We start from the raw sequence: 27,505 nt of genomic DNA on the forward strand, positions 1-27,505 counted from the left end.
GTCTCATGCACGCACGCATGCAGGCACACACACACACACACACGCAACATACAGTAACTGACCACTTGATAGCCACTTGCCTCATGCTCTAATTCTGTGCTTCTTATCAGTGAACTGTACAAGAGACAGAGGCTGGCCAGCATCTAATACCCAGTGGACTCACACACACACACACACACACACACACACACACACACACACACACACACACACACACACACACACACACACACACACACACACACACACACACACACACACACACACACACACACACACACGGATGGTTTTCATGAGGCATACAGTAATTTCTAACCACAAGAGATGAAATAAGGAGAGAATGAAGAGGGAGAGAAAGATTAAGGTAGAAAAAAAAGAAAATCTGGAGCCGTAAAACTCCCCAGCATCTCTCCACACATTGATGTATTGGCCTGAACACACATTCCTACTTGAACGACTTTTGAAAACCTTAAAAAAACACACACACACACACATTAAAGAGCTCTGTTCTGCTTGAGCCCCAATGTTGCTGTTTTTTCTCCCCCTTTTATTCATTGTTTTCACTCATCTTTCAGTCATACACAGCTAATCTGGTGGAGTTATACTGATGTTACCGTAAATCAGCTCTGATAAGTTATATAGGGTTCTATGTGAATATATCTAATGACAATGTTATCGATTCACAATACTCAAATGAAATATGCAAAAGTTTCAGCTATGTGTAGTTTTTCAGTGTTTAGGGATCAGCTACAAAGTCCAGACAGAAAAGCAAAATCAGAAATTGAACAGTGAAACGTTTTGCACTTTAGTTATATGCAAGTGTGGTAATAACGTCTAACTATATCCCTACAACTGCAGCATCCATGCATAGACAATTTAAAGTATTCACATCACCAGAGCATAGCAGGATAATTCATGTAACCACAATTTTCTAAACCTGTAATGTGGTGTGAACATAAGAGAATGAAAAGTGCATGTAATTCACATTGTTTATTCAGTATTAAACAAAGAGATGTTAATGCAACTTCCAGGACAGCAACCCAAACTGACATTAAATGAAGGTCATGTAAACAAAATGACACTATAGTGGACTATAGTTGAGTAACAATTCTGCTGGGCTTTTATAACTCTTAAAATATTTGCAGAATTGGCCAGCCATTTGAATCGATTTCCAAGCTAAATCTCATAACAATATAATAAATCCATAAAAGTCAGTCAGACATTTTCATCGTCAACTCTAACAAAACACTAAAATACTGAATCGATGGGAAGTTAACTTGTATTTGCATCCAGTATGGCTGTGCTCGCTTGACTAAATACATTGGAACTATTTGGAAATGAGATGATGACCTGTTCTGTACGGGTACAACCTCAGACCCATGTTTTAAAATAATCTCAATATTTAATAGACTGATCAAAGTGTGAGACCAAAGATTCACCTGGGAACTTGTTCTATCGAGGAAAAGTTCTCCGTCACCAGACCAAGTAAACAGCTACAAGCTGCACCCACTCTCCATAAATTGTGAAGCACTTCTCAGTATATCATGAATTAGTATGCAGTGAGTGAAGTGATACAAAGTATCTGAACATCATTAAAATAATTTGCTTTAGCGTTTTGCATTCGGGTTTTAATAAAATGTACCTTCACCACACTTGTTTTCTATAACCTAGTTTTAGTGCTCACCATCTCTGCAGTACCTTCTTATGTCATGTTAAACTTTTTGACAATCCCAACAGAATGGGTAATGCGACATCCTATAAAAAAAGACCTTCATTTGATAATATGCCATGTTAAGTTCTACTACCAAATACCACTGGTTCAAAACATTACTTTTTATTGTGGTTAACTTAAACTATTTTCACGTGCATCTTACGCATCCGACTGGGCTGAAACAAAAGATTGATTCAATTCCTCACAACACACGAGACATCCCTGGAAGGTTCAGGTTGTCCTCCTTGAAATATAACGGGATTAAGTGGAGTAGCTCAAAAGAGTAACGAGAGATGGCTGTGGCCAACATGTCCACTGCAGAGGAGAAAATAAAATGGGCCGTGTCCCAGGAGGAGATGATTCACAAAACATAGTAGTGCTTTGTAAGGTTCCCATACTTGAACTGCGTTTATGCTGTCGTTCGAAGGGCTCAATAAATGATTATGCTTTCGGTCCAGGTTTGAGCCCAGAGAGCAGCTGCAGCCGAGTGTTACAAGTCTTGAACGTTGAGTTACAGAGACGTTGTGGTTTTGCAGTCAGAAATATTAAGAAACAGCATGTCAAACATGCTGGGTTAAAAAACAGGGAACCAATTGTTGTCGGCATAAAGTGACCCGGGATGACACTTGTTTTTCATATTCTTGAACCACTCTGCTTAAATGTCTACAAGTAAACAGTTAGAATTTCCACTGCTGGTAATAAGGCACAATTGCAATCCAGTGGTGTAAGACTGATTATTTGTCCTCAGTTGTAAATGAAAACAGCGTTGTTTTTGTTTTGGTATCATATGCAGTGGCCGAACACACGCCACAGAAATTTTCTGGCAAAGATGGCCTGGTGACAGAGAGCTCGTCCTCAAATGAACTGCCATGATTACAATCTGTACTTTGAAAAATATTTCAATACAAACAAATACAAACTGTCAGAATTTCCATGCACACCCTTTCACTGCATGATCAATTGTCCATCAGAAATCTCTCTGCGTACTAAAAAACATACACCGTTTTCTTGGTTGAGGGTGAACGGGTCCCAGAAATATGAAACACACTCGGTCCAATATAGACACATAAACAGTCTTTATGTCTTCTTAAGTTGCCTAAGTTGAAATCTTTACCATTGCATGTAAATGCAAGCTGCGGACTGCAACTATGCTTTGGTGTCATCTAGCTGATTACAGCGGTAGTAAAGTTTGATCATCCGTGTTGGATTTCAGCCCATAAAATAGGGTTTACTCAAACACAGCCACATTAGCATAGCACATCAGCAATTCTATGTACAAGTAATTATAGGTCTAGTAACTAAGGTCCAGTAAGAGCCAACTCTTTAGTATTTCTGAGGGAAAAAAAAAAATCTCTAACAGTATTCCATCAGAGAGGAGAGAGAGATTTGTATCAAGTCATTTTAAAATGCACAACAGATCTAGGTGACATCTCAAGAGGTATTGGGTTGGAAAAGGTATGCGCTGGAGCATATGAGAGTGCAGGCCTGTTATCAAAAATGTACCATTCATGCTACGAGCATATGGATCTAACTTAGCATAATGTCATGAGATTTTCACTCGAGGAATTAAATTAGATGTTGAGCAATTTCTGCTTTACACAAAGCCCAGCAAAACCCGATAACACAGAAATGTGATTTTCACATTAGAGGAAAAAAAAATGCAAATATCTTAACTAAAATCTACAAAACAAGGATTAATAGAGATTTGGTAAAGGCGAGGAGCGCACTTGAAAAATTCAGGCCTTAAGCTAAGCCAAGGCCATTTGTTCACATAGCAAGAACGACCGAGAAAAATGAAATGTATTAAAGAGGGGTATGATGCTTTCCAGTCCTTTACCAGAAGAGCAGGAATTCAATGAATTCAGTCAAAGCCCCTCAAACAAAATGTGAAAGTAAACAAGACGGGAGACATAAAGCGAGGAGAGATCTTTGATTAAGGATGCTCTCCCTTCACATGTTCAATTAGAGAATGTGTCCTTTACAGATGCTATCAGCCATTTGCAATGTGATGTCCCTTACTTACAGTACACATCTGCAGGCTCTCTTGATTTTTCTCTGAATAGATCAGTTAAAGAAGGATATTATTAATAAAAGAAATCTAATATTGCCACGAGCCACCATTTATGTTTTCTCTAGTCCGTACAATACAACAAGAATAAAAGACAGCGATGGATTCAACATCTCCCACTTGGACTATGTGTCACAAAGGCCGCAGTAAGTAATCAAAATGGAAGACTTTAACCTTGCCAAGGACAGACTATGTTTCTACAGAGATCTGAGCGACCATTTTCCCATTATGCAGCTGCTCTTATCTACAGAAACACTAAAATCCGGTTAAATGGAGCCATTTTCTCATTTGCCTTTTGGAGGTCATTTTTCATGCTTGGAGAACTCCAGTCATTCAGACGGGACAAGGGGCTGTATTGTAATAATAGCTCGTTCAGTGAGGGTTCCGAGGCCTCGTCCACGCAGCTCAGCAGACACTCGTAGACCACAGCTGGAATGCACTCTGCTCTGCATGCCCAGGCTGAGAAACAATGACCCAGCAGCAAAGACGAAGCAGGGAAGGTTACTGTCCCATTGTGTGATCAATAAGGGAAGGAAGAATACACCAGCGCCGGCTCTCTGCATTCAGTCGCATCTTTTGCTAAGCAAACCCTGCAGGAAAACGTCAGACATATTGCGGAGCCAACCAGGCCAATGGTCAGGTGACAGAGACTGGGTGTAGCACTTCCCAGCTGGAGCAAAGCGCTGGTCAAAGTTATTCCTGGTGTTGTGGGAGTGCACAGCAGCCATCTGCTCCGATTGGTGTTGAGGTGGCTGAGGTGGGGTGGGGGGGGGGGCTCACGAGGAGAAGCACAGGCTGCAGCACTCCATGCAGATCTCGAGGCAGTCTGCAGACTCACAGCAGGCGTCGATGATGCCACAGTCCATGTCGCAGGGCAGGTCACAGTCGCCACACTCCTCTGACGCACAGCAGCAGCAGAAACACGAGTCGTCCCCTGCGCAGGAGCCACAGGTGGCACAGTCCAGCACAATGTTGCACAGCGTCAGGAACTCACAAAAGAGGCACGCCAGAATACAGTGAACACAGCAGTCTGCTGAAAGAGAGAGAGAGAAAAAAGACACATTCAGTTTCTCATGTCGCACTTAGATTTGACTGTACAACTAATAGCTAGGAAATATGCACCCACAAAGATCTTCTTATCGAAGGTCTGTTATATCTGTTCAATCATGCACATCCTCTGTTGATCTCTCAGTAATGGAAAGAGAGTTTACTCGATATGACAAGCCTGCAGTTTCAGGACGACTGCTTGTTGGTTGAAGAAAAGACAATCTAACCCAGGGCCACCTTGGGTTTAACGTGACAAATTAAGGTTTGTCTCCATTGAATTGTATTTGCTTTGCAATCGTCATTCTTGAATGCTGCTTACAAAAACAGAAAAGTTCACACAACCAGTCAAGCTGTGATAAGGGGCATTTCAAAAGAGGCGATGGAGGATTGTGGCTCAGGGGTGATTGAAGGAGTGACAGGGTTAATGCAGTGAGATGTATAATCCAGGCTCATGAATTTCTGATTTGTTTTTCTTTATCATCTTTTACTAATGTGAAGAAATACTATATGAAGCTGTATGAACTTCAAATGCCTTTTATCAATGAAGATTTATCGTCAAAAATACAAGTCCAGAGAAAGTATTAAAAAAAAAAGTTGTACTGATCACCTACTCTGACCATAACAGTGAAAAAAAATACACCATGTTATTGCTATAAATCCTTTCAGCTCCTCCTGCTCTTGCTTCTCCATCAGAATTCATATCTTACCATCCTGTCCCTCGGTGGGAATCTGAGAGCTGTTGCTCTTGGAGCTGCTCTTACTCCTCTTGCTGCTCTGGGAGGTGATGGAAGGGTTGGACCGCAATTTCTTGGTATGTTTAGGCCCGGCTGAAGAGGATGAGGAGGTTGATGAGCCTCCTCTCTGGAGGGAACCCAGCTTAGGATGCTCATGAGAGCCTCCGTTCCTGACCCCGTTGGACTGGAGTGCATGTATGTGAGGCACATGCGTGTGTTGCGGACAGTGCGTGTGAGGGGAGTGTGCGTGCGCGTGGCTCTTGACTCCATTGCGTAGTTGGCTGCTGGGCTGTGTCCGGCATGGCTGGGAGTGGTAAACAGGAGTGGATCTGGCTGCTGGTTGAGCTGGGGAGGGAGAAAAGAGCACGTATTTACAACAGGCTGATCACTATAAAGACATTGGAATGAAAACAGATTCAAATGAGCTCATTTGTGATCAGTGATGGTCAAGTACACTCCTTCAGTAGGTAAACGTTCGGGGACAAAGGTACAAAAAAATAGACATTGATGACATTGGTTTTTTTTTAATGTTCTTTTCATACCATACTGTAGATGGGGAATTACTTTGTGTTTTATTATCTGTCTTTCTGGTGGTATCTATAGGGGGGGTTCCTGTCTCTCTGTGTTTACCCTGCACTAGAGTTCCAATAGTGTATAGATAAATAAAAATCTTAAAAGCAATCAATTGAGTGGAAAACTTTTTTATTTATTTATAAGACACATTGTTAGCACTGAATTTAATATAAATATGATAATAATAACAGATAAACATTATAAAAGAAGCAAAAACATATTTGAAACAATGTAAAACTAAATTTTAAATGAAATCAGTAGCTACAATTCTTGTTTCATCTATTAAATCTGCTACTTAGTGCAAAAATATGACTCATATCTTTCATTCTCTTGAGAGTAGACAGGCCTGCTTCATCTGGATTTTAAAAATACATTCACCAGGCTTGTTTTGTCCAGTCTGCTGGGGAAGTAGCTGGGATTTATCTGAAATATAATGTATTCCTCCATGATCAAAATCATTCAGCCCAGGGTTGACTGGGATAAGACACCTCACCATCCCCGCATGGAGGCAGTCACAAACAGACGAGAAATCATGGCGTGAGGAGTATACTGAAGTTGTTCGATCTATCCAATAATGGAATAATAATACGTGTAATGTGGCTGTTTTGAGTATAAATGTCTGGACTGGTCAGCGAGTGTGTGCAATGTGTGTGTCATGCACCTGCTCTGTGTGTTGCTCACTGGCCTCTTTCAGCCTGTGCTGATGCGATGACATATAGAGGACGACCGACTCAACTCCCATTACAAAACCGACCACAAAACGATGCCTCATGGGAAGAGAGATGTAGTTAGTGAGCTGACCCACTGGCTCTTACACAACTAGAAAGAACTGCAGGCAAAAAATATGGGATAGTTGAAAGAGTGTGACACACGAGGAGGAGTTTTTGGCCCTTAAAAAAAACAAAAACATCTTTTTTGTGCTTTTTTTTTTCAAACCGTGCATTTTTCATTGACCATACATAATCTACAAACATGCATACATACTTGAGTAAATGGACAGAGTTAATCTTGGCTACTTTCTTCCAAGTACTGTTGAGTCCTAACAAGTCAGAAAATCTCTGTCTCTCTGCCAAGCCAAACACACACACCCTGACAAGAAGAATAAAATGGAAGCCTGGGTTTTGATATATTATGCTGCTATTTTATACCATCCTATGGAGGCCTCACATTTTTTGGGGGGGCTTAAAGCTTATGGTGTGGAGAGGTGTGGTGAGATTTAACAGTGCAGAGTGCAGAACATCAGACCCCATAAAAACACACACACATTACCACTCAAAAATTGAGAAAGCATAATCAATGATCTATTGCTATGAAGCTGGACTGGATGTTAAAGTGTATGCTTGATAACCACTCGTAGACAGATAACCCAACCAAGCGTGTTTGGATTGGCTGACGGTTGCGGTCGCACAACCAATCCAGTGTTATTATAGATTCTTTCATTCAGCGTTTTCTAACTTCGCTCCAGATGTTTGGCAGGCTGCAGGGCGAGTGTGTGAGTGTGTAGATGTACATGTACTGTATGTCAGAGCTGGTGAGGAAAAGCCACACTTTCTTCCCGAAAAGTATGTGTTATGTCTTTCTCCCTTCCTCCTGAGGTCCATCTCCTCCCTTTTGTGCCGAGCCTTTTTCCCTTTCAGCCTGCCTTCAGCGCTTTCCGCAATGCTCTATTTTACCACCTTGAGCTGGTCAGGATGTAGGTCAGTCCAAGAAGAAAGGGATTAGACAGAGGGGAGGAATACTGTGCACAATTCCCTTAAGTGTTGCATTGTCCTCTTGGGGGGGGGACTTAAGTTGGTGAGAAATTCAGAAATGTACTCCTCTGAACTGACAGACAGATGGAGCAAGACAAGGAGTCAGGACTGTCTCCAAACAGGGCTTGAGGTTAGGCCCACTCACACAAACACAAATGTATGCATGCATGGACACGTGCCAACACACACTCATGCGCATGCACAGAAAAAACTAAACAAAACAAGGTCCCTTTGTCTACGATCAAGAAAGTATGAGAGAAAGATGGAGTGAGAAAGAGAGAGGAGAAAGTTGAAGAAATGGGTTGCTGCTTGTGCATTTTTGGAACAGGAGGATACATGGGTGTGACTCATAAACACAATGATTCAGCAGTGGGAGCTAGTTAAAAATAACTGCAAATAAAGATCCAAATAACTGCAGGATTAACATGATGAGACTGGAAAACCGCAGAGCGTGCATGTGTGGCGCTAACACAGTCGTACTGGCCACTGGACGTCTCGCTATCTTTCAGTGCAGTTTATACTTGCACACGCATGCCTGTTCAGGTGTGTGCAGCCAGTAAGTCCGTATGGGTGAATCACAATCCAGGAGCACATTGCCAGCCACACACCCTTCACCTCTTTCACCTCTCCTGGAGGTTTTCAGCTACCCTGTACTTACACACTTCCCCCAGAAGAGAAAATTACTCTCTCTCTCTCTGCTTTTACTCGGCTGGAATGAGTCAACACAATGACAGTGAAACCTGTCTGTGTCTTGCGCCAACTTCTTTATCTCACTGTCTGATCTGTAGTTTGCCGTTATGGACCAAAGGTTAGCAGGCAAAAGATAGCCTATTTCATCAAATTCATCTCCGGACAGGTATAAACTTGACACAAATAGTCAGTTTTGCAACATTGCAAATATACTCTCAAACTATTTTGTTATGTCAATAATTCATTGCAGGTCTAAGATCACAGCAACTGATTCTTTTATGGGTTGTTCTTGAACTGCTGCATTGTTTTGAGCTGTGGACCCCAGCGTTGAAGTTGCAAAGCCAAGTGATGATTTTGCTGTAACATACAGTTTGGAACTTTCTGGTTATTTACATCTTGGCTGCCGTGTTGAGCCTCAAGTAACCTCACAGACTTAAAGCCTGATCTACTTCAGGGTTGCACATTTATAAATGGGCCCGAATGTGATATTGTGTTGCCCGCTCGTATCGAAGTTGGTCCACTACCAGAATGCACTCAGGATCACATCAGACAGATGCACAGAATTAAACAATGTAATAACTTCAGTATTATGGAATACCTGGCATGTCTCACAGATCATGTCTCGTTTATGATTTTGTTTGTTTTGACTATATTTCTAAAAAGGTGTTTCAAACCAGCTGCCATTGTTTCCTCAGCTGGTCGTTGTGATTTATGTGACATTTCATTTCCCAGAGTGCAAGATTTTTTTGTTTTTCGTTTACCAAATTTTACACTTTATCTTCTGTAGCATTCCAAACTGTTTGATAAATCCCTCCACCAACAGGTCCAAGTCCACATTTTTGTGCTTGTGGAGGCTCAGCCGATCACTTCATGGTGACTGCAAGCAAACCAACCGAAGAGATGGATTTCCAGCTGATCACCCTTGGTTGTAAGTGATCTAAAGCAAGAAAAACTCACCTAAATTCTCCTCTTTGATGGCAATCTTGGAATTATTCTGCATCGATCACCTGCAAAATGCATGCAAACTAAAAGTGCAGGAACTAAGTACATTTGCTAGACCCTCCGTCACACTGAAAAGCCAAGGTCTGTAATTCAAATCTCTTGGGAACAAGAAACGTAGAATGTTTGGGTGAAATTCAGTGAACTGACGCCAAGAAACCATTTTTTTCAGAACAATTGAAAAGAGTGAAAAATATATGATTACTAGCTTAAAAATTATACATTGATTGCGGTCTATTATTACGATTATCACTGCACATTTGCTGAAGACTTTTGTCGAGACAAATGTTGTTAATAACAAGTGAGTATTTTGTGGGGTACATTTTGTGGTAAAGTTAAAAATGATAAATAACATGCAGTTGTTTTGGTTTTCATTTACATCAAAACAAAACAAAACTTAATGTTCACCTTAAATAAATTTTGTTGTATCATTTGACTTATTTGTGTGAATTGGGCTTGACACTTTAACAGAAAAATTAATAGAAAACTACTGGCAAAAGACGAAAACGCCTGTACAATGTAAAACAAAAAAGACCTTCAAGAACAACACAGAACAAGTACTGCTGGTCTGAGACATTGCATAAGTCTTAACTTAACTTCAACCGAGCTTGACAGGTAAACTTAGCCTGGTCTCTAGTCTCTAATTAAACTCAGCATCCCAGTGCTGCCATGTGTCCTCACAAAAACACACTGCACACAGTTTCCCTCTGTTGACAACAAAATAACAAACAACTCCATTGCACACCTTCACTGAGAAGGTGAATTAAACAAAGTGGAAGTATAAGAAATGCTGCCACTGTAACCCTAAATAATGACATGTGCTACTTATTCCAGCCTAAAATAGTGCAAGCAGTCCAACATGTGTAAACATACGTACCCTGCTGTGGTTATGACCTCAAAGACTTCATTGTGACCATGACATCACTCAGTAATTTGTGTGTGCGTGTGTGTATATACGTGTGCGTGTCACTCACACCGTAGCAGACACTCTCATATGGTCACAGATCTCTGTGCACAATTGTTTGCCGACGACTTGTCACGGGCTCGAACCCAGACACATACTGCAGCTGTGATGTCATCACTGCGAGATCGGAATTTAGTGTTTATGCTTCTGTTTCCTCACTCTCACACTCGCAAACACCCTCATGCTCATTCAAGCACACATTCACAGATGTCATACAGCCATGATCTCACTGCAGGCTTGAGTCACAGCCCGTTTGTAGTCGACACATTCATTAAAAAAGACTGATACGCAGATGATTGACTGATTGGCAGCAGATGACACACATACCATATTTAATCTTTTGCACACTGATAATGGCGCTGAGAAAACACACACGCCATCTCATGTTCACACAACACTGGCGGATGCGAGAGTCACCGGGACACACTTATAATTTTACATCGACAAGTGGACATCAGATGTTGTCTGAGAAAGGAATAAAGTCTCGAAAGTGTTTTGTTTGTGGTCGAAGTTTGAAGAAACACGTGCAATTGTGTAATTTGTCGAGGAGAAGCTGTGGATGAAGGGAGGAGGCACAAGGCTAAACCAACACCAATGAAGACGGGTGTGCATGGCAGTACATTTTGTTCGAGCTTACTGTCGTTGCATAACTCTCGCTGCTCAGCATATGGAGCTGGTAGGTTTCATAGGTTTTACTAGGATGTAAAATAAGGTTGAGAGAGAAGACGGAGTGAGAGAGGGAGAGAGGAGAGGCCGAAGAAAAAACACACACCCAAACTTTTTGGTCTTCCAGCCTGGACCTGAAAATAGATGCAGGCAGCAGACAGGACAGGTAGAGACAGCAGACATTCACACACCTACTTACTTCAAACCGCACTGCATTCACCTACTTATCCATTTCCTGCACGAGATACTGGCTTTTTAGTTACCACAAACTAGCTATTATCATGGGGCAGGTTCCTGCGTTCGGATGTGTCACAATGGCTGGCATTGGATTCTGGGAAAAACCCTTCTACTTTTTTAACACATACTCATGCACATACTTTTTTCAACTTTCTTTTTCATCCCCAAATTCCTCCTTTCATTCATCACTCGTTCACAGTCACTATAGCCCTCATTTTCTGGGAATGACAGGAAGGACAGATTTAAACCAATGTTTAAATTAGTTTCCCAGTTCCTTTAGGGTTAGCGGCCATGCTTTGCAATGAGTGTGAATATTGTGGTTGTTAAAAAAAAAATGGAAATTTGAGCTTCTCAAGGAAGAAGTGATATCCTCTGAGAATTGCGTTTAAGGATCTTTTCATATAAACGTGTCATGTGGTGGTCTAATGTGCAGCAGCATTGCATAATGTTTGACTTTGACGCTGCAATTTGGAGTGACTCGTCATTGCTTGATGGGTCACTGCTGTTCGTCTAACACAAACACAGGAAACACTGTGCACATTGACCAAATCTGGACTGATGCAGGATTTTAGCAACTCAAAAGTTTTCAGGGTTTCAGAGTTTTCTTTTTTTCCCATGATGCACCGCATCTATTGCCAGAAAGTTTGGACTGCTGGCAGGTCAGTTCAGCACGTATTGTTGTGACGGACCTTTTGTTGTTTGTGTAAACAGGTGGGTTTCATTCTGTCTAATCTAAAATTGTACTCATAGATTGCACCTTCATCTGTGTAATTATTTCTACACATTCCCCGGTACACTGCAGATTGTGATAAGTTTAAAACGATTGTAATTTTGAGTCATGTAAAATCTTTCTTACATACGTATATCCTTGCAGAATATCTAAACACAGTTTTCAGCAGACTGGTGAACCAAATGGACCCAAATGATTCTATTGCGTCATTATGATGAACTGTTCTTAATAAACCTCACTGGTCGTGAAATGTTGGTTTCATTCTTTTTAAACAGTCACACTCCCTTTTGTCTTCCATGTCCCACCCTTTTTTGACCTGTGCCCATTATCAAAATCCCAAATCATCTCAAATTCATCACGGAATAATAAAATGTCTTGCTTTCAGCATTTTATTTAAAGTAAGAGTTTATGAGAGTTCCAAATGTTTTCTGTTTCTACTTAGATTACACACACTGTGCTAACCTTCTTGGAAACAGGAGTGTGTAAAAGGGAGAAACAGGTGGTGGTAGTTGGTTTAAATGACTTCAGAATGACAACATCCAGGTGTCGAGAAGTTTCGCCTCAGCAAACTGAAACCGAGAGCTGCTGATGTACCCAGTGTGTGGTGTTCTGGCTGGACAGCTGGGGATTTAAAGAAGTACTTTAGGCCTGTGTAAATATATCATACACAATATGAGCCAACATAACCATCTCCGGTCCTGTAAATTATAATATTGTAATGGCAGTGCCAAAAGAAAATTGCAGTTTTATTGTAGAGCAGTGATGAACGGCACCCTGCTTCTCTGTTAGAATAAACAAGGACATCAAGGAAACTGAAGCAACACAATTCAGTTGCATTGATATTTCAATGACAATATCTTATTCTTTTTAATTTGATATGTCTTTTCATCCCATTTAACTAACATCCATTTTTTGCCAATAGGCCAGTGGTGGAAAGCTGCTGCAGGTGTATGTGCCACTCATCACAACTTTACAGCGTGGCCCTTCTTAAATGTGTGCTGTGCCTGACCACAGTTAAGTCTCAATGTACACGGTACAAAACATCCGTGGTATAATAAATAGCACCCTGAGGTGGTGTTTACTTTGTCTGGATGAAATGACTCACTTCGGTGCGTGATTCATATTCTAGTTCAAACTAATGATAGCATGTGATCTGTGCCATAAACAGAAGCTGGTAGTACTTTATGAAGCGGCGTCGACTGATGAAATCTCACAGTATTGTGGAATCAGTGCATGACGTGACACATAAGGGAGTGATTTAGGCAGAAACAGTGTATTTGTGTGTTTGTGAAACTACTGGAACAAGCTCTTGGAGTATCTATTTTGGTATGGCTCATTAAGATAAAGCCAATATACTTCATAGAGCCATGTGCGAGGAGGTAAAACTGAGTGTCAGTCACACCCAGAGACTGACAGAGAGAGAGAGAGAAGAGAGAGAGAGAGAGAGAGAGAGAGAGAGAGAGAGAGAGAGAGAGAGAAGTCAGGGAAAAAAGAAGAAAGTGGAAGAAGAGCGGAAAGAAAGGTGTTTCATTTCAAGTGTGTCGATTTGGGTGCAGACTTGGTTGTAGTCAGAAATCAAACCCTTAACCTACTTAGCTGACAATGTAGATATTTCTGTCTGTGTGTGTATGATTACCTGACCTATTTCTTCAGGGTGTGCAAATATATTTGTTAAAGGTCAGGACAATGTGACTCATCAGACCAGCGATCAGTAATGGAAATAAAACTCTCACTAGTCTCTCTGAGTGTGTCTCCGTGTGTGAATGCGTGCATGTGTTTGTGTTTGTGTGTGTCGGTTCTATTACTTACACGTGATGCTCTTGTTCGGTGTTGTGAGCACTGAATGTGAGAGGGTGCTGTTATAATGGCAGCTGTTGCCATTATCACCTTGCAGCCTTTCTTGGGTGCCGTTTGCCCTCAATATGAGGGGCTCAGTATAGGTGTGGGCTTCATCTACAAAGAAGAAACAGACGCACAAATTAGACACACAGATTAAAAACAAAAACATTGACATCACCAATGTTGTGTAATTCTGAGCTGAGAAGGCGAGAACTCTTCCCAGCTTTCTTCCTTATTATCTGAAATAAACAACCACCCATTTCCTACCATGTTGTAAACACTTCCACTTCCATGTCATTTCCGATCAGCAAACACCTAATTAATTTGAACGGCGCTATTCTGCTGACTACAACAAAGCAGAAGATTTTGTCTATGTGTTGGTTCGTGCTCTGTCCTAAACCTGCATCTGGAAGCAGTTAAATCCAACCCCTTGTGACTGTTTAGGGGTCTATGTGCATGCTTGTGAAACCTGAAAGATGTGTGGCTCCATGTGTGGTGTGTGTGTGTGTGTGTGTGTGTGTGTGTGTGTGTGTGTGTGTGTGTGTGTGTGTGTGTGTGTGTGTGTGTGTGTGTGTGTGTGTGTGTGTGTGTGTGTGTGTGTGTGTGTGTGTGTGTGTGCGTGTGTGTGTGCGTGTGTGCCTAAGCATATATATATGTGTGTTTAAAATGAACACATAGGAGAACATACTCAGAGTATACATGCAGTAAATACATGTCTGGGAGTTTTATGTGTTTAACAGTACCATGCAGTCCTCTAATGAAGCTGTTATTACACACACACCACACACATGCACGCACACGCACGCACACACACACACACACACACGCACACACACACACACACACACACACACACACACACACACACACACACACACACACACACACACACACACACACACACACACACACACTCACACACACACACACACACACAGACAGAGGCCTTCAAAGTGAGGCAGGCGCAGGCCTCTCTGAGAGGTGCAGACTCATTCCTGGGCAAATGGGAGCCAGCTGGGCTTGATAAACACACACGCACACACAAACCAAACCACGTCCTGTACGTGGACTCAACACTTCCCGGCTCTGTTTATTTACACTGTCCACTTTCCCTCAGTTCTCTATCTGTCCTTTCTTTTCTGTCCCTTGACTCTCCTCATACTCTTCAGCTTCAGCATACAACATCAGCTCCGAGCAATTAATTATTTTGCATATTTGTAATAACTACACAGATTGATTCACACTTTATAAGTATGCATCGAATACTTCTATGAAGTTGATCGTATCTCTATAGTGACATCTATAAATAAGTACTTTATGAGACATAGTAGCTGCAAGAAAGAATATTTTATCACTATGGCAATGTGTTGATAGTCTATTGTTGGTCTGGCAAAAACAACTACTATAGGACCAACCTGTCAGTTTTATAACAAAAAAAATGTATCTCTTTAAAAATAATAGATTAAAGCACTTTAAAACCTTTGGAGTAAGTATGAGAACATCAAACATGATCATGTGACATTTTCTTTAACAGGTTTTAATGTTCATTTTTAACTCTTATTGACCTTCATATTCATTTCCCTGTTGTTGTTGTTGTTTTGGCCAGGCCTACCTTATTCTATTAAAATAACATGTATGGTTGTTTGTACTTCAAAATTTAGCTAAAATGTATATTTTGTCATGATACAAATTGTTCTTTTCACACAAAAAAAATCCTTTCCATGAGTTATTTATTGGTCATTAGGTTTGTGATGCTGCGGTATGTAAAAAGTAAACACAGGATTAATATTACGTGCAGTTGGATACCCAGAGGTCCACTCACCCTCAGCCTGTCTGAACAAACAGTATCTGTAACTCCAAGAACATCAAGTTTATCAAAGCTGCTGGTCTGAATCACTTGATTGTGGATGTTGGTCAAACCTTGAAGAGCCACAGGGTCTTAAGTAATGTTGAATTTGTGCTTGCATTCATAACGCTGTGTGTGTCCGTGCATGCGTGCATGTGAAGTTTGGGAAAACATAACCAGGACCGGTAGAGAAGTACTTCCAGCTCTTTTGTCCTGTTAGACAGTGATCTACAAAACCCCTGACACACGCACACATGCATGCACTACATATAGTTCTAGTGTATCCTTATTCCCTCGACTACCAGCTCTCTCGTCACCCTCACTTTTGTCTCCTGCATGTGAAATCCATTAATAAGGTCCATGTTGTATCCATTAGATCATCTAATCATCCTGCCTCAGATACAAAAGCCACTCGCGAGACTCGCTGCCCTCCACAGCCAAATGTCTCGTTTAAGATGTGTGTGCAATGTAGGCTATGTATGTCACTGGCTATGTCATTACATCCTTTCGCCAATCCAGCCTTTTTCGTACATGTCTGGGATAGTGCTTAATGTTTTTAATGAAAATAAGGATAAAAAGATCATATGTTTGGTCGTAACCTGCCGGCCATATGCTCAGATTATTGTAAACAACTATGGAAATATATTGTGCCATGTAGTCATACAGTCAATGAATCAGTTATTAAATAGCCTCATCTCTTACCACCACTATAGTCGTTCATTGTTTTGTGCAGCTGGCATCCATTCCATCGAAAATATTGAGGATGGATCATAAGAAAAGAAAGAAAGAAAATAAATGACACTACTCGCTCGTGGGTAACAACTGAGTATGAGACAGTTGGCATGTTTTTCAAAATATTGACATCAGTAATATAATTTCAACAAAAAGAGCCTCAAGCGACCTTCATCGTCCTCCTCATCCCACATGCATTGTTTTGTTCTCATTCTCTGGAAGTAGCTTTTTGTGTGTGTGTGTGTGGGGGGGGTGGGGGGGGGGTTATGATGTTAACAAAGCCACATCAAAGACCAGTGTGAGCAAACTTGGGGAAAGAAAAGGGCAGGCTTCTTCAGTGTAAGGTCCCATTACTTCACAACAACCATTTCAAGGCATTTCCACTATTACTCCATCTGAGAAATGTAGATTTAACTAAAGCCAAAGCAACTGTGGGACAAATGTCAAACAGGATTTCACTGTCAATGCTACAAAATGAAATATTTTCAATATGGGGTGAAATACAATGATGCTTAGAGTACGTACAATATGGAAAAAATGCTCTCAGCTCACAACTTTCTTCTCTGAATGTTGACAGATTGTTAGCAACTGGCTGTTGCTGACTGGCATTTCCATTCACACTTTCCCATATTTCCTGTCTGGTCGCACCCCAGCCATCCAATAGAGTGCTACATGGATAATGTACATTTGTAGAACCAAACTGAAAGTTAAAATCACCTTGGTTGTCTTGATAATTCAATAGTTTTTTTTTTTTTTGTATATGTTTGACTTACTGCTGAAACTAAAGATATGACAAACAGATTTTGTTCTTTGAGATAATGACACTATTGACATGTCAACACAATGAAAGGTGCAACTTGTGATTTGATTACCTCACTATACAACTTTTGTGTAAAAGAGCATGTGGTTCTTTCATCACCCTTTTTCCAGCTGGAGTACCCAGAGATAACTTGCAAACTCCACAGACTCCTTAAAGGGCTGAACATTGTTGGTCATATTCACCAACATATTCACCGACTCACACACACCAATAGTCATGGCTGCCATAAAAGGTGCTTATTCCATTCATTGGGGGCGATTTGAGTGTCTTGCTCGAGGACATATAGACAGGGGGGGTGAAACCATTTTTCCGCTCACTAGACCAAGTTTTGTCTTAGTCCAGCAACATGAATGGAGGAAGAGATGAGAATCTCTGTCACAGTTGAGTGACTGATTGCGCTTTGACATCAGTATGGCCTACGGAACGGTAACAGGACGTAATGTGAAAAAGCTCCTCTTTACACCATTAAAAACAGCAGTTTCTGCTTTGTCCACCAGGTTATGTTAGGTGAACCAGATGGGAAGTGTTGTTTGAGGCACAAAGAAAGTGGTTGAGTTTGTACAAAACACCAAACTAAAGTTGTGCAGGCTGTGTCTTAAACAAGCCTGCGAGACAACCAAACTGGCTTCAAAATGAAGAAATCTGAATTTCACAAAAGCTAACGTATTTTTGAATGTATGACTCCGCCTCTATGTTGTGAAACTGTCTAAAAATTGCAATAATCGGATGGATTATGTCTGGAACACATGTATGTTAGTACTCCCACTGCTTCAGTATCAGTATAATGATTCGGCTGGAATGCTTTGGGGTAAGAGTGTATTCCTGCGACCTCAGAAGTCAAATTCTTCCCTCTGTAAACCGCAATTGTTGGACCTAAACGCATTCCCACCAAAGTCATAGTGCCAGCCAAGCAGGCCTTCAACCAATTGTGTGCTGGCACCAGCATCAAACCACCAAACCGCTCGACCTCAGAGCCGTTTCTGAGATCTGAGAAAGATGAGCCTCTAATTAAAATCAGACCAGCGCAATCAAGAGCTGCTGAGCAGATCAGGCTGTGTGTTTACACGTGTGGGTGGGTGCGTGTGTATTTGTTTGTGAATGCTTGACTGTGTGCGTGTGTGTGTGTGTGTGTGTGTGTGTGTGCGGTACATGTACACGTGTCAGCATCTCAGAGGAGGCAATTCATCGGAATTTCAGTCTCCCAGTAAACAAACAGTTAACTATTAAAGCAAAAACATATGGATTGCGGGCACGACACGAGCGCACGCACGCGCGCACACACACACACACACACACACACACACACACACACACACACACACACACACACACACACTCACACACACACACACACACACACACAGTCAAACGATGTGACATATCCTGCATCACCTGGAGGAAAGCATCCTGCTGTTTCTCTGTGTACAATCTAAATAGGAAGTGTTGCTTCATAGACAACAGAGGACTGAGCTGAGTTAATCAGCTTCCTTTTAAACTTCCTTACACCCTGTTTCTACCTACACTTTCACTCCCACACCTTCCTGCGCACACAATGTACACACACAGGAAAATCACCCAGCTCTATACAGTACATGCCTTTGACAAAACTGGTATGAACAAACAACAGCTCATGAGGTTATAAAATAAAACTTTCTCTTCTGAGTTCTGAATGAACTCCAGTCCTCTAGGTGATCATAAAGTTTTATCAGACTAACGAGGAGTTCAATTGTTGAAAGCAGTTATAACTTCCTTTACATGTTTACTTTGGCCTGTAGTGGGTGTATACATTTTCACTCGAGAAACTGAAGGCAGAAAATCATAAATAATGCAGTGATACATTAAAACGAGGCAAATAAGTTAGATAAAACACAATTTTCTCAGTGGTTCCCAACATGAGGTCCAGGACACCTTGACTAGATTTTGCACATCTAACAAGAAACCAGAATGAGATGCTTTCTTGATTCTAGAGTAGGCCTTTGGTATTTCTCTTCAAGGTTACTTAATGAGAGAGGGCGTGTCCATCAGCATTTGGGCATCGCTGTAATGTTTTGTTAAATCAGAGATCAGAAAGAAGGACTTTATTTACAGCATCAAACTGCTGTAGCTTAACCTGGATACAGCTTCAACTTCAAACTACTATTGTTTTAAATGACGCCAACGCCTGTTGTTTTTACATAAATCATACCAAGTAGTTTTGTTGGTTAAACGTCCTCATGTGACAGTAATTCCTTTTTGAACATGGACTATTTCTGAGTCAGAACTATGAACCTGAGTCTTTAAATTGCCTCCAACACTGACCGATTAGCTAACTCTAGTTACCCAGAATACGCTACATGCATGGTAAAAGAATGACTGCACTGCAATGTGTTTCCATGCAATGTGCCTTCAAGTTTTGCATGTCAACATATTTGGCCAATCAGACGAAGCCCTACTGCCCTAGATTTTGTTGATAGTGGCTCATCTTTCAATTCAGTACTTTAAAATGTTGCCAACAAGACAGACGTCAGGAGCACAAAAGCACGACAATCAAGGAAAAAATGACTAGAAACCACAAAATCAACAAGCGCTCTTCTCCTGTCACTGGAAACTGCAGATGCACAGGGGATCACAAAAAAAAAATTTAATGGAAAAACAAATGCGGGTCAATTGCATCTGGTTAAAATTGAGTCCAAAAAAGAGAAAGGGCATGGTTATTTGGAATCACAAAGAAATTGACTTCAACATAATATAATCGAGTTCCTGTTTATGTGTATCAAATATTCAATCCTCAAAAACATCATCACATAACACATGTTTAACTAATGTCATGCAGCCCTCGCTCACCATTAGCCAGAGCTGGATGCACACCATTCAGACCCAAATAAATCACACACACACACACACACACACACACACACACACACACACACACACACACACACACACACGCACGCACGCACGCACGCACGCACGCACGCACACACGCACGCACGCACGCACACACGCACGCACGCACGCACGCACACACACACACACACACACACACACACACACACACACACACACACAGTGCTGCATTGAAATACGTCCAAAATCAGTGATTATAGTTGCCGTGAAAGAATAAAGATGCGTAATCTCCTTAAAGACAAAAATTGTCTGCTGTTGATCAGGATTAAAGGGGAATTTTAATTGTGCTACATGGTTTCACAGATTCTTCTCGCTCATGGGAAAATCAAGCTGCTTTGCTGCCGCTGCGTCAAACACAACAAGCCTGAAACAGCAACACAATCAGATGCAAATGCACTCGTCTTACAACAAATGTAAATCAAAGACAATGAGTATCAGTCATAAAATGTAAAAAAAACAAAAAAACAAAACAACATAGTAATTGTTACTTTTCATTTTAGAAAGGCACAATTTGTTTTGTAAGTGTTGTCCAAATGTTGTTGTTTTTTTAATCAATCCTATTTACAGGTAACATTTTCCAGCTATGCCATGTTTGTGTTAACACGTCGTTGTACTATGCTAAAACTTAAATATGAGATAATTTTTCACAATAATTCCATACTTCAAACCAAAAAGGAAAACAACCTGCACACCTGAAAGCTTCGTACAAATGGCCAATAGCAAGTTGCTGATTCAAGTGTTTAATGAGTTTGGTCTGTCACATCATGCTGACCGCATCTGTCCACAGTTTATGACTGCGGATACGAAGACTTAGAGACTCTACTAGGAAGTCATTGCTGAGTGAGAGGGAGAATAAGACAGACCACCACAGCAACGGCAGCAAGCGACTCTCAAATGTTGCGAAGTGGCAAAAAAAATAAGCACGCTCATTTTCGTCATTCAAATATGCTGTAAAAATGTCTCCAACTGCCCCGAGTTTATTTAAATCTCTGAGGAACCAAATTAGACACAAACTTCAACAAACCTCAATGGCTAAAAAGGGAAAAGCAGTAAAATAGCTGCTCCTATACATTCTTTTGCAAAGAAGTCAAATATGTGAAGTTTGGACTATGACATACTGGATTGACATTATGAATGAGAAGTAAAACAAGAGAGACATTCACTTGTGAAATTAGGTGCAACCATGAGCTGTTTTTGTTTGAACATTTTTTTGCTTAGTAAGCCAATTGCTATTGCAAACATAGACTTTTATCAACCTCTTCTCTATTTTAAATAACGACATGATGTCCTCAATATCTTCACTGGGAAATTCAACGGCTCATTCAGATCTAGCAGATCCACTGAGCTGAGCATACTGCATTAAGGGAACACAAAACCAACCATCCACAGCACTGTTACTCACACCGCGACTCCAAAATGCCAGGTCAAAATGATCTTCCTACATTCAATCAATAACAATAATTATAAAGACACACATCTTTAATCATACGTCATGTTTACTGAGATAACACAGTAAAACAAAAATCTGGCAGGCTTGCTAATAGCCAACAGTCACCGTGGAGACCAGGAGTTTGGAAACCTTTACTGTTTATAAGTAATATCACCAATTCAGATACATACCATCTGTAGTTTCACAAAAAAACCCGTGTGACACAACAAATCAGTTGATGAGCTTGCTGTCAACACACTTGATTCTTAAGTCGCTCAGACTGAATGTGAAAAATGTTATGAATGATCTCCCAATCGAAAGCCATCAATGTATTGGGCCACCATGATCTAAAGGAAAAGTCAAGCTCCTCCTCCTCTTGGTGTTTTTGGAGCTGGATTTTAAAAGAAAGTAAAACCAAATAACTAACTAATGTCTATCTGTATAAATCTGTGTGAATAATGTTTTGTCACTGCGAGTTTCTGTTTGGAATCAAACAACACAAATTATGATAGAAAGGAAGACAATCCCAGAAAGGAGAAGGTCGGTTAGAAAACAAAAACTGACGCAAGCGAGAAGAAAAGTTCTCGTGCTGAAAGACGACGAGGGAGCGTAGCATGTGGTGGTGGAGGAGGGCGAGCGCGCACACACACACACACACACACACACACAGCATAATTGTATGACCTTGTAATGACTGAGGAAAGGTTTATTCACTTCCAGCAGAAAAATGCAGCCGGTTAAATATGGGGAGGTAAAGGTTTGGCACTACGATGCGATTGGATCGTTATCATGATCACCTCACCACCTCACCGCCACACAAACGGATCACAATCAAAGAGAAACGTGTACACCAACTACGGTTTCAGCCATGCAGTTCACAGGCACAAATACAGTAATACTACAATAAAATACCAATATAACATATTGTTCACGCAGCCACATTATAAAAGATGTTCCTGCAAAACTTTTCACTTGACGCTTTGACTAAAAAAAGGAAAAAAGTCTATTTTGTGTGTATTCTCTGGAGATTTAAAAGAATAATAAGCCACGAAGGTTTAATATTCTTTAAAACTTGCTAAAAGTGGTCAGACGTGAATGTGGTTCAAGACCTCAGAATGAATATCCACAATTCATCGAAGGTCAGAGAAATAACCAACCACTCAGAGCCCAAAAGAGAAGAGAATACAGACAGTGTGTCCTTTCAAAAGTTTTTTGCTACAGTTGTGAAAGTTTAGGGTTGAGAGCTCGTAACTTGAAGTTTGTCGGTTTTAATCCCACTGTTGTGAGTTTGTAGAGCAAAGGCTCTTAAGCCCCAACTGCTCAGGTTGCACTCGCCAAATCAACCATGGGAATACCTTGATCCACCGTGGTGACCCTGGAAGGGAACACACAAATGCACTCTGTTCATTTACACAGTCACTGAACAAAACAGTACTGTCAATAAAAAAGCAAAATTTTACCACAACCTGTGGACCAAAAAAAAAAAAAAAAGATCATTTCAAAATCCGTTTTGAAACTCTGCAACAATACTGCAGCACTCCCTCAGAAGAAATGTTTAAATAGAAGGTAGAGAACACTGCAAGGTCTGCGTAGGTTCAGGTACAGAGCTGAGTTTAGGTTACCTACAGGTTCAACCTGCACAGAACTGTGAAGCTGAGAAGCTTCATGAATACGACTGGGGGGGAAAAAAACAACAACGAGATAATACATGCTTTACATTGCAGCTCCAAAAACAAAGTAAAAAAAAATTAAACAAGTTAAAATCAAGAGTTACATTTTAATATGTGCAACATCAAAACAACTACTATGAACCAAATAACAGCCATCCAGTGAAAATCTCTTTAAACTTTAATTTTTTTTTTAATTATTTGTTCAATCGCGTGGTTTGGATTGTACCAGTCTGCTTGAATCAGGTGCAATATTGAAAGGGTGAAAGCAGCTGTGAGTCGAAACAATTCACAGAATTTCATAAAACTGTTCAAATGAATTCCATCTCAGAAGCTTGGACTCAGCTCCAGTGTGACGCTCGGAGGGTTGAAATCGAGAACACATGGCCAAGTCTGTCAGAACACAAATCCACATTTGTTGCCATTTGTGCTGACTATGCATGCAGCTTTTCGTATTGGAACATGGCTTCTCTGTCTTATGGCATGCCAGATCCCAGAAAATTCTTTGAAGCCTCAATTCGATCGGTAGACGAATCTGTTTTCCTTCAAAGCCCCGAGGCTCTTCATGCAGAGGAATGGGCGGGGGTGAATCTCAGCTGAAAGCAGGGCCTTGTTGCCCTCAGCAGTGGCCTGACCAATCCTCTCCTCTCTTCTCCACCCCCTGGATCACCGACTTAACCTTACTCTGCACACACACAAACACACACACACACACACACACACACACACACACACACACACACACACACACACACACACACACACACACACACACACACACACACACACACACACACACACACACACACACACACACACACACACACACACACACACACACACACACACGAACACGCCGACCACACAGCTGAAAGATTTAGTCTAACTTTAGTGGGAGAAGCCACAGTTCTACTTGGTGTTGGCCTCCTGAGGAGCAAACACAGGTAAAGCCAGCAGAGCCAGGGGAGCATGTTGGGCATGTTTGGGCACAAATCTCCTGTTTAATAACTGTAAAAAAAAAATATATAATAAATCTCCGGGAATTATCATTAAATATACTCATTGCGGTCAATCACAATGTGGCGAAGATCAGAGATGTGCGTTTGTGGATTCCATGCAAATTCAAAACATTAATTGTGACAGACTGGGTGGAGAAGCTGCCTTCCAAAGCCAACCCAAAACATGAAATACAGAAAATAGAAGTTCATCAACAGCTGCATATTTTGAGGCGGGTTCTCATGGCATCTGGCCCCGTTTGTCTTTGCACACCACCCTGTGAGCCACACCTAACCTAATTACCACACAGGACCTGCGCTCTGATCCATAGTCAGTGCTGCTGTTTTCTCACTGAAGCTTCAGGAAGCCTGAATCATTTTGGCTTCTTTCGGATGAGTCACTCAGACACAAAATGCTCAGAACTGAGTCCACGTCCTTCCATTCCCGCCCGGGTGTCAGTCAACACCTTCCATAACCAATCCCACATGGGGGGGGGGGGGGGGGGGGGGGGGGGGTCATTCTCAAACTCCCAGAAGCCCAATTGTGGCATTTAAGCATTCCACAATGCTGAATTGGCACTGACCTGTCTGATAATCCAAGGCGCTGTGTTTCTCCCAAGAAGCCGTCTCAAATCACCTGAGTACACAACTGCTATGTCTGTCACGGAGATGACCTCTGACCTAATGAATCACAATGACATCCAGCAAAAACACTCACAAAAACCGCAACGCAGTCAGTTACCAGAGCACAGCCTCTGACTCAACCTTTACCAATTAATAATGACCAGTGTTCAATTTTAAACACAACAAAGCCCCATAACTGCTCAACTTCAGCAAAACATACATCAACTTTTACACTTTTTACCAGAAGTGAAGGGATTGATTATTATTATTTTTCCAGCTTTACAGTTGGTGGAGACTGGAAAACATATTACATACAGCTATTACTATACATTCACACCCACACACTGACCCAATACCTATCATGAGTTTCACATGCATGAGAGAAAACTGCTGCAGTTCAAGCACTAATCCAGCAGCTCCTCTTTCTCATAATACAGGGCGTAATCTCAAAGTAACGCTTTATTCCACTGTTCTTCTCAGACAGTCATATAAAAACAACAAAGGCCACATGGAAAGGGGGTATTATTGACTGTAAACATTGTCCGAAGGCAAGTTCCGACCCATCACAAGGCCTTTTGTGTATTCTTCCAAAACAGTAACAGTAACAGCCACACACTGGAGTGAGGCACACGTTTCAGGGTTTCCTGCTGCAAACAACTTCTTACCTGCTGGAGGACAGGGCTGCGGGTTCGGGCAGGTGCTTTCTGTCTCTCTGTTGGAGGCTTTATGTGAATTTGGTTGTGGATCTGATCGACCAGGGTCTCCATCATCCGGTGGCTCTGAGGAGATGGCAGCGGCACTTCTCTCCTCATCCATGGGCGTGGGCCTGGCTCTTATGGGAGGAGGTGAATGAGCCTGGGGCAGAGGAAAGGGAGACCGCCAAAATGTTATCAAAGCAGTGACTGCATGGGTCTAATGAACTATTTATCCTTCTGTCTTTTGAATGAGCAACACGGTGACAGGTTATTGCACAGGGAGAGGTCTCTTCAGGCACAACTTGAACCAGCATGAATCCCTTTCAGCTATTTGAAATTAAGTATAGGAAGTGTCAGATTGCTTTCATAAAACAGTGCTGACAAAACAGAAATGTCTAAGAATAACTTATGAATGGAATTACGCCTGCGTTATATAATATAACTTATTACCTGCAATCATACTGAATCGTGCTGGTGTGAGTAAATCAACGAAATGCAATTAATAACATTTTGCACGAACTGTACATTTGATGTTACAAATTGCTAATGAACAGTTAATTCAGATCCCAGTTCCTCAAAGAATAGGAATCTCGTGGTAATATTATTACCACGAGACGAGCTCGCTGGACTCCCCACGTTCCAGCATGTGCTTTGCGCGCGCCCGCCCTGGCTGCCAGAAGCAGCTGGGCAGCTGTTTGCGCGCGCCCGCGGCGCGCTCTGCACCCACTGCCCTCCAAACGTTTTGACAACTTATCGCTAAAGTTTCTGTCGGGAGAAAAAGGCTTGACGAGGCGAAGTTTACTGAGTCCATATCCGCCCCGTAAACCATTGGGAGCTTGTTTAAACAGTTTGCATTTGATTTTTAAACGTCCTGACGCGACGCGGAGTTTCGCGAAAGCAGAAAAAGTTATCGCAACGCGTCAGCGCTCATCAAAGTGTCCCAAAAAAAAAAAAAAAAGTGTTACGCACAAAGTGTGTGCTCTCACGCAGGGTTGTTTGGGTTTTTTTTTTAACAGTGATCTGAAATTGGCATTACGGAGGAAATGCACTCCAAAGCTTACAACAGAAACACGCTATAAATATATATATATATATATATATATATATATATATATATATATATATATATATATATATATATATATATATATGTGTGTATATATATATATATATCTGTGAGTTACGAATGGACGTGTACTGTTTACCTTTACTGCATGTCTGCGCTCTGCTTCCCCACAACGAGTCCTTGCACGCTCAGCAACAGCTCAGCTCCAGACACGGGGTCCTTTTCTTTTTTTTGTTTGTTGTCTGGATTTGTGCAGCAAAATAACTCACTTTGACCTGCAACAACAGCCCCAGCAAGCCGCGTCTTACTTTCTCTCTGGCTCTGGGACTCAGTGCAGCCCAGAGTTGGACTAATTCATCCTCTGGTCACTCCAGGTGGACTTGTCGCCCTCCGAGGAAACTTTTTTTTTTTTCCCCAGCGCTCTTGTCACCGACTCTCTCCCGGTGCTCACGCAGGTGACCTCAAGCCCCGATCCAGTGCATTATTCTCCAGCGGTGGACAGTTTTTTTTTTTTTTTCTCTCCGCCTCCAAAGTGTGTCTGTGCGGCTCGCCCCGTCCTCCAGCACACCAGATGTTGGCCAAGTTTCACTCTTGCAGGCTGGGATCTCTTTTGTCTCCGCTGCAGGCTCCCTCACTTTGCGTTGCGCCTCTGCAGTTTCTAAGCGCACGGAAGTTTCCAAACTCACCAAGTTGCGCTCGAAAACCCCCCCGTGAGTGAGAGACGCTCGTCCTATAT

The 27,505-nt window shown here is 41.6% G+C and overlaps 1 protein-coding gene across 1 annotated transcript; it reads right to left on the reverse strand.

Annotated features, from left to right (window-relative positions):
• Positions 1-1,025: 1,025 nt before the first annotated feature.
• mdfi (MyoD family inhibitor) lies at positions 1,026-27,505 on the reverse strand. Its single transcript, XM_080495530.1, has 5 exons — positions 26,909-27,505; positions 25,674-25,863; positions 13,980-14,123; positions 5,534-5,905; positions 1,026-4,812 (listed from the first exon to the last, which is right to left on the reverse strand). The coding sequence occupies exons 2-5, from the start codon at positions 25,822-25,824 to the stop codon at positions 4,556-4,558; spliced, it is 924 nt and encodes a 307-aa protein (XP_080351656.1). The 5' UTR covers positions 25,825-25,863; positions 26,909-27,505; the 3' UTR covers positions 1,026-4,555.

The sequence above is a fragment of the Blennius ocellaris genome (genome assembly GCF_963422515.1).
Source record: "Blennius ocellaris genome assembly, chromosome: 4".
Lineage (NCBI taxonomy): Eukaryota > Metazoa > Chordata > Actinopteri > Blenniiformes > Blenniidae > Blennius > Blennius ocellaris.

Coding starts and splice junctions, on each gene's coding strand:
- mdfi (XM_080495530.1), bottom strand. CDS start 25,824: ATGGATGAGGAGAGAAGTGCCGCTGCCATCTCCTCAGAGCCACCGGAT. Junction 5,906..13,979: donor ACCGAACAAGAGCATCACGT/GTAAGTAATAGA, acceptor CTCCCTCCCCAG/CTCAACCAGCAGCCAGATCC. Junction 4,813..5,533: donor TCCCACCGAGGGACAGGATG/GTAAGATATGAA, acceptor TCTCTCTTTCAG/CAGACTGCTGTGTTCACTGT.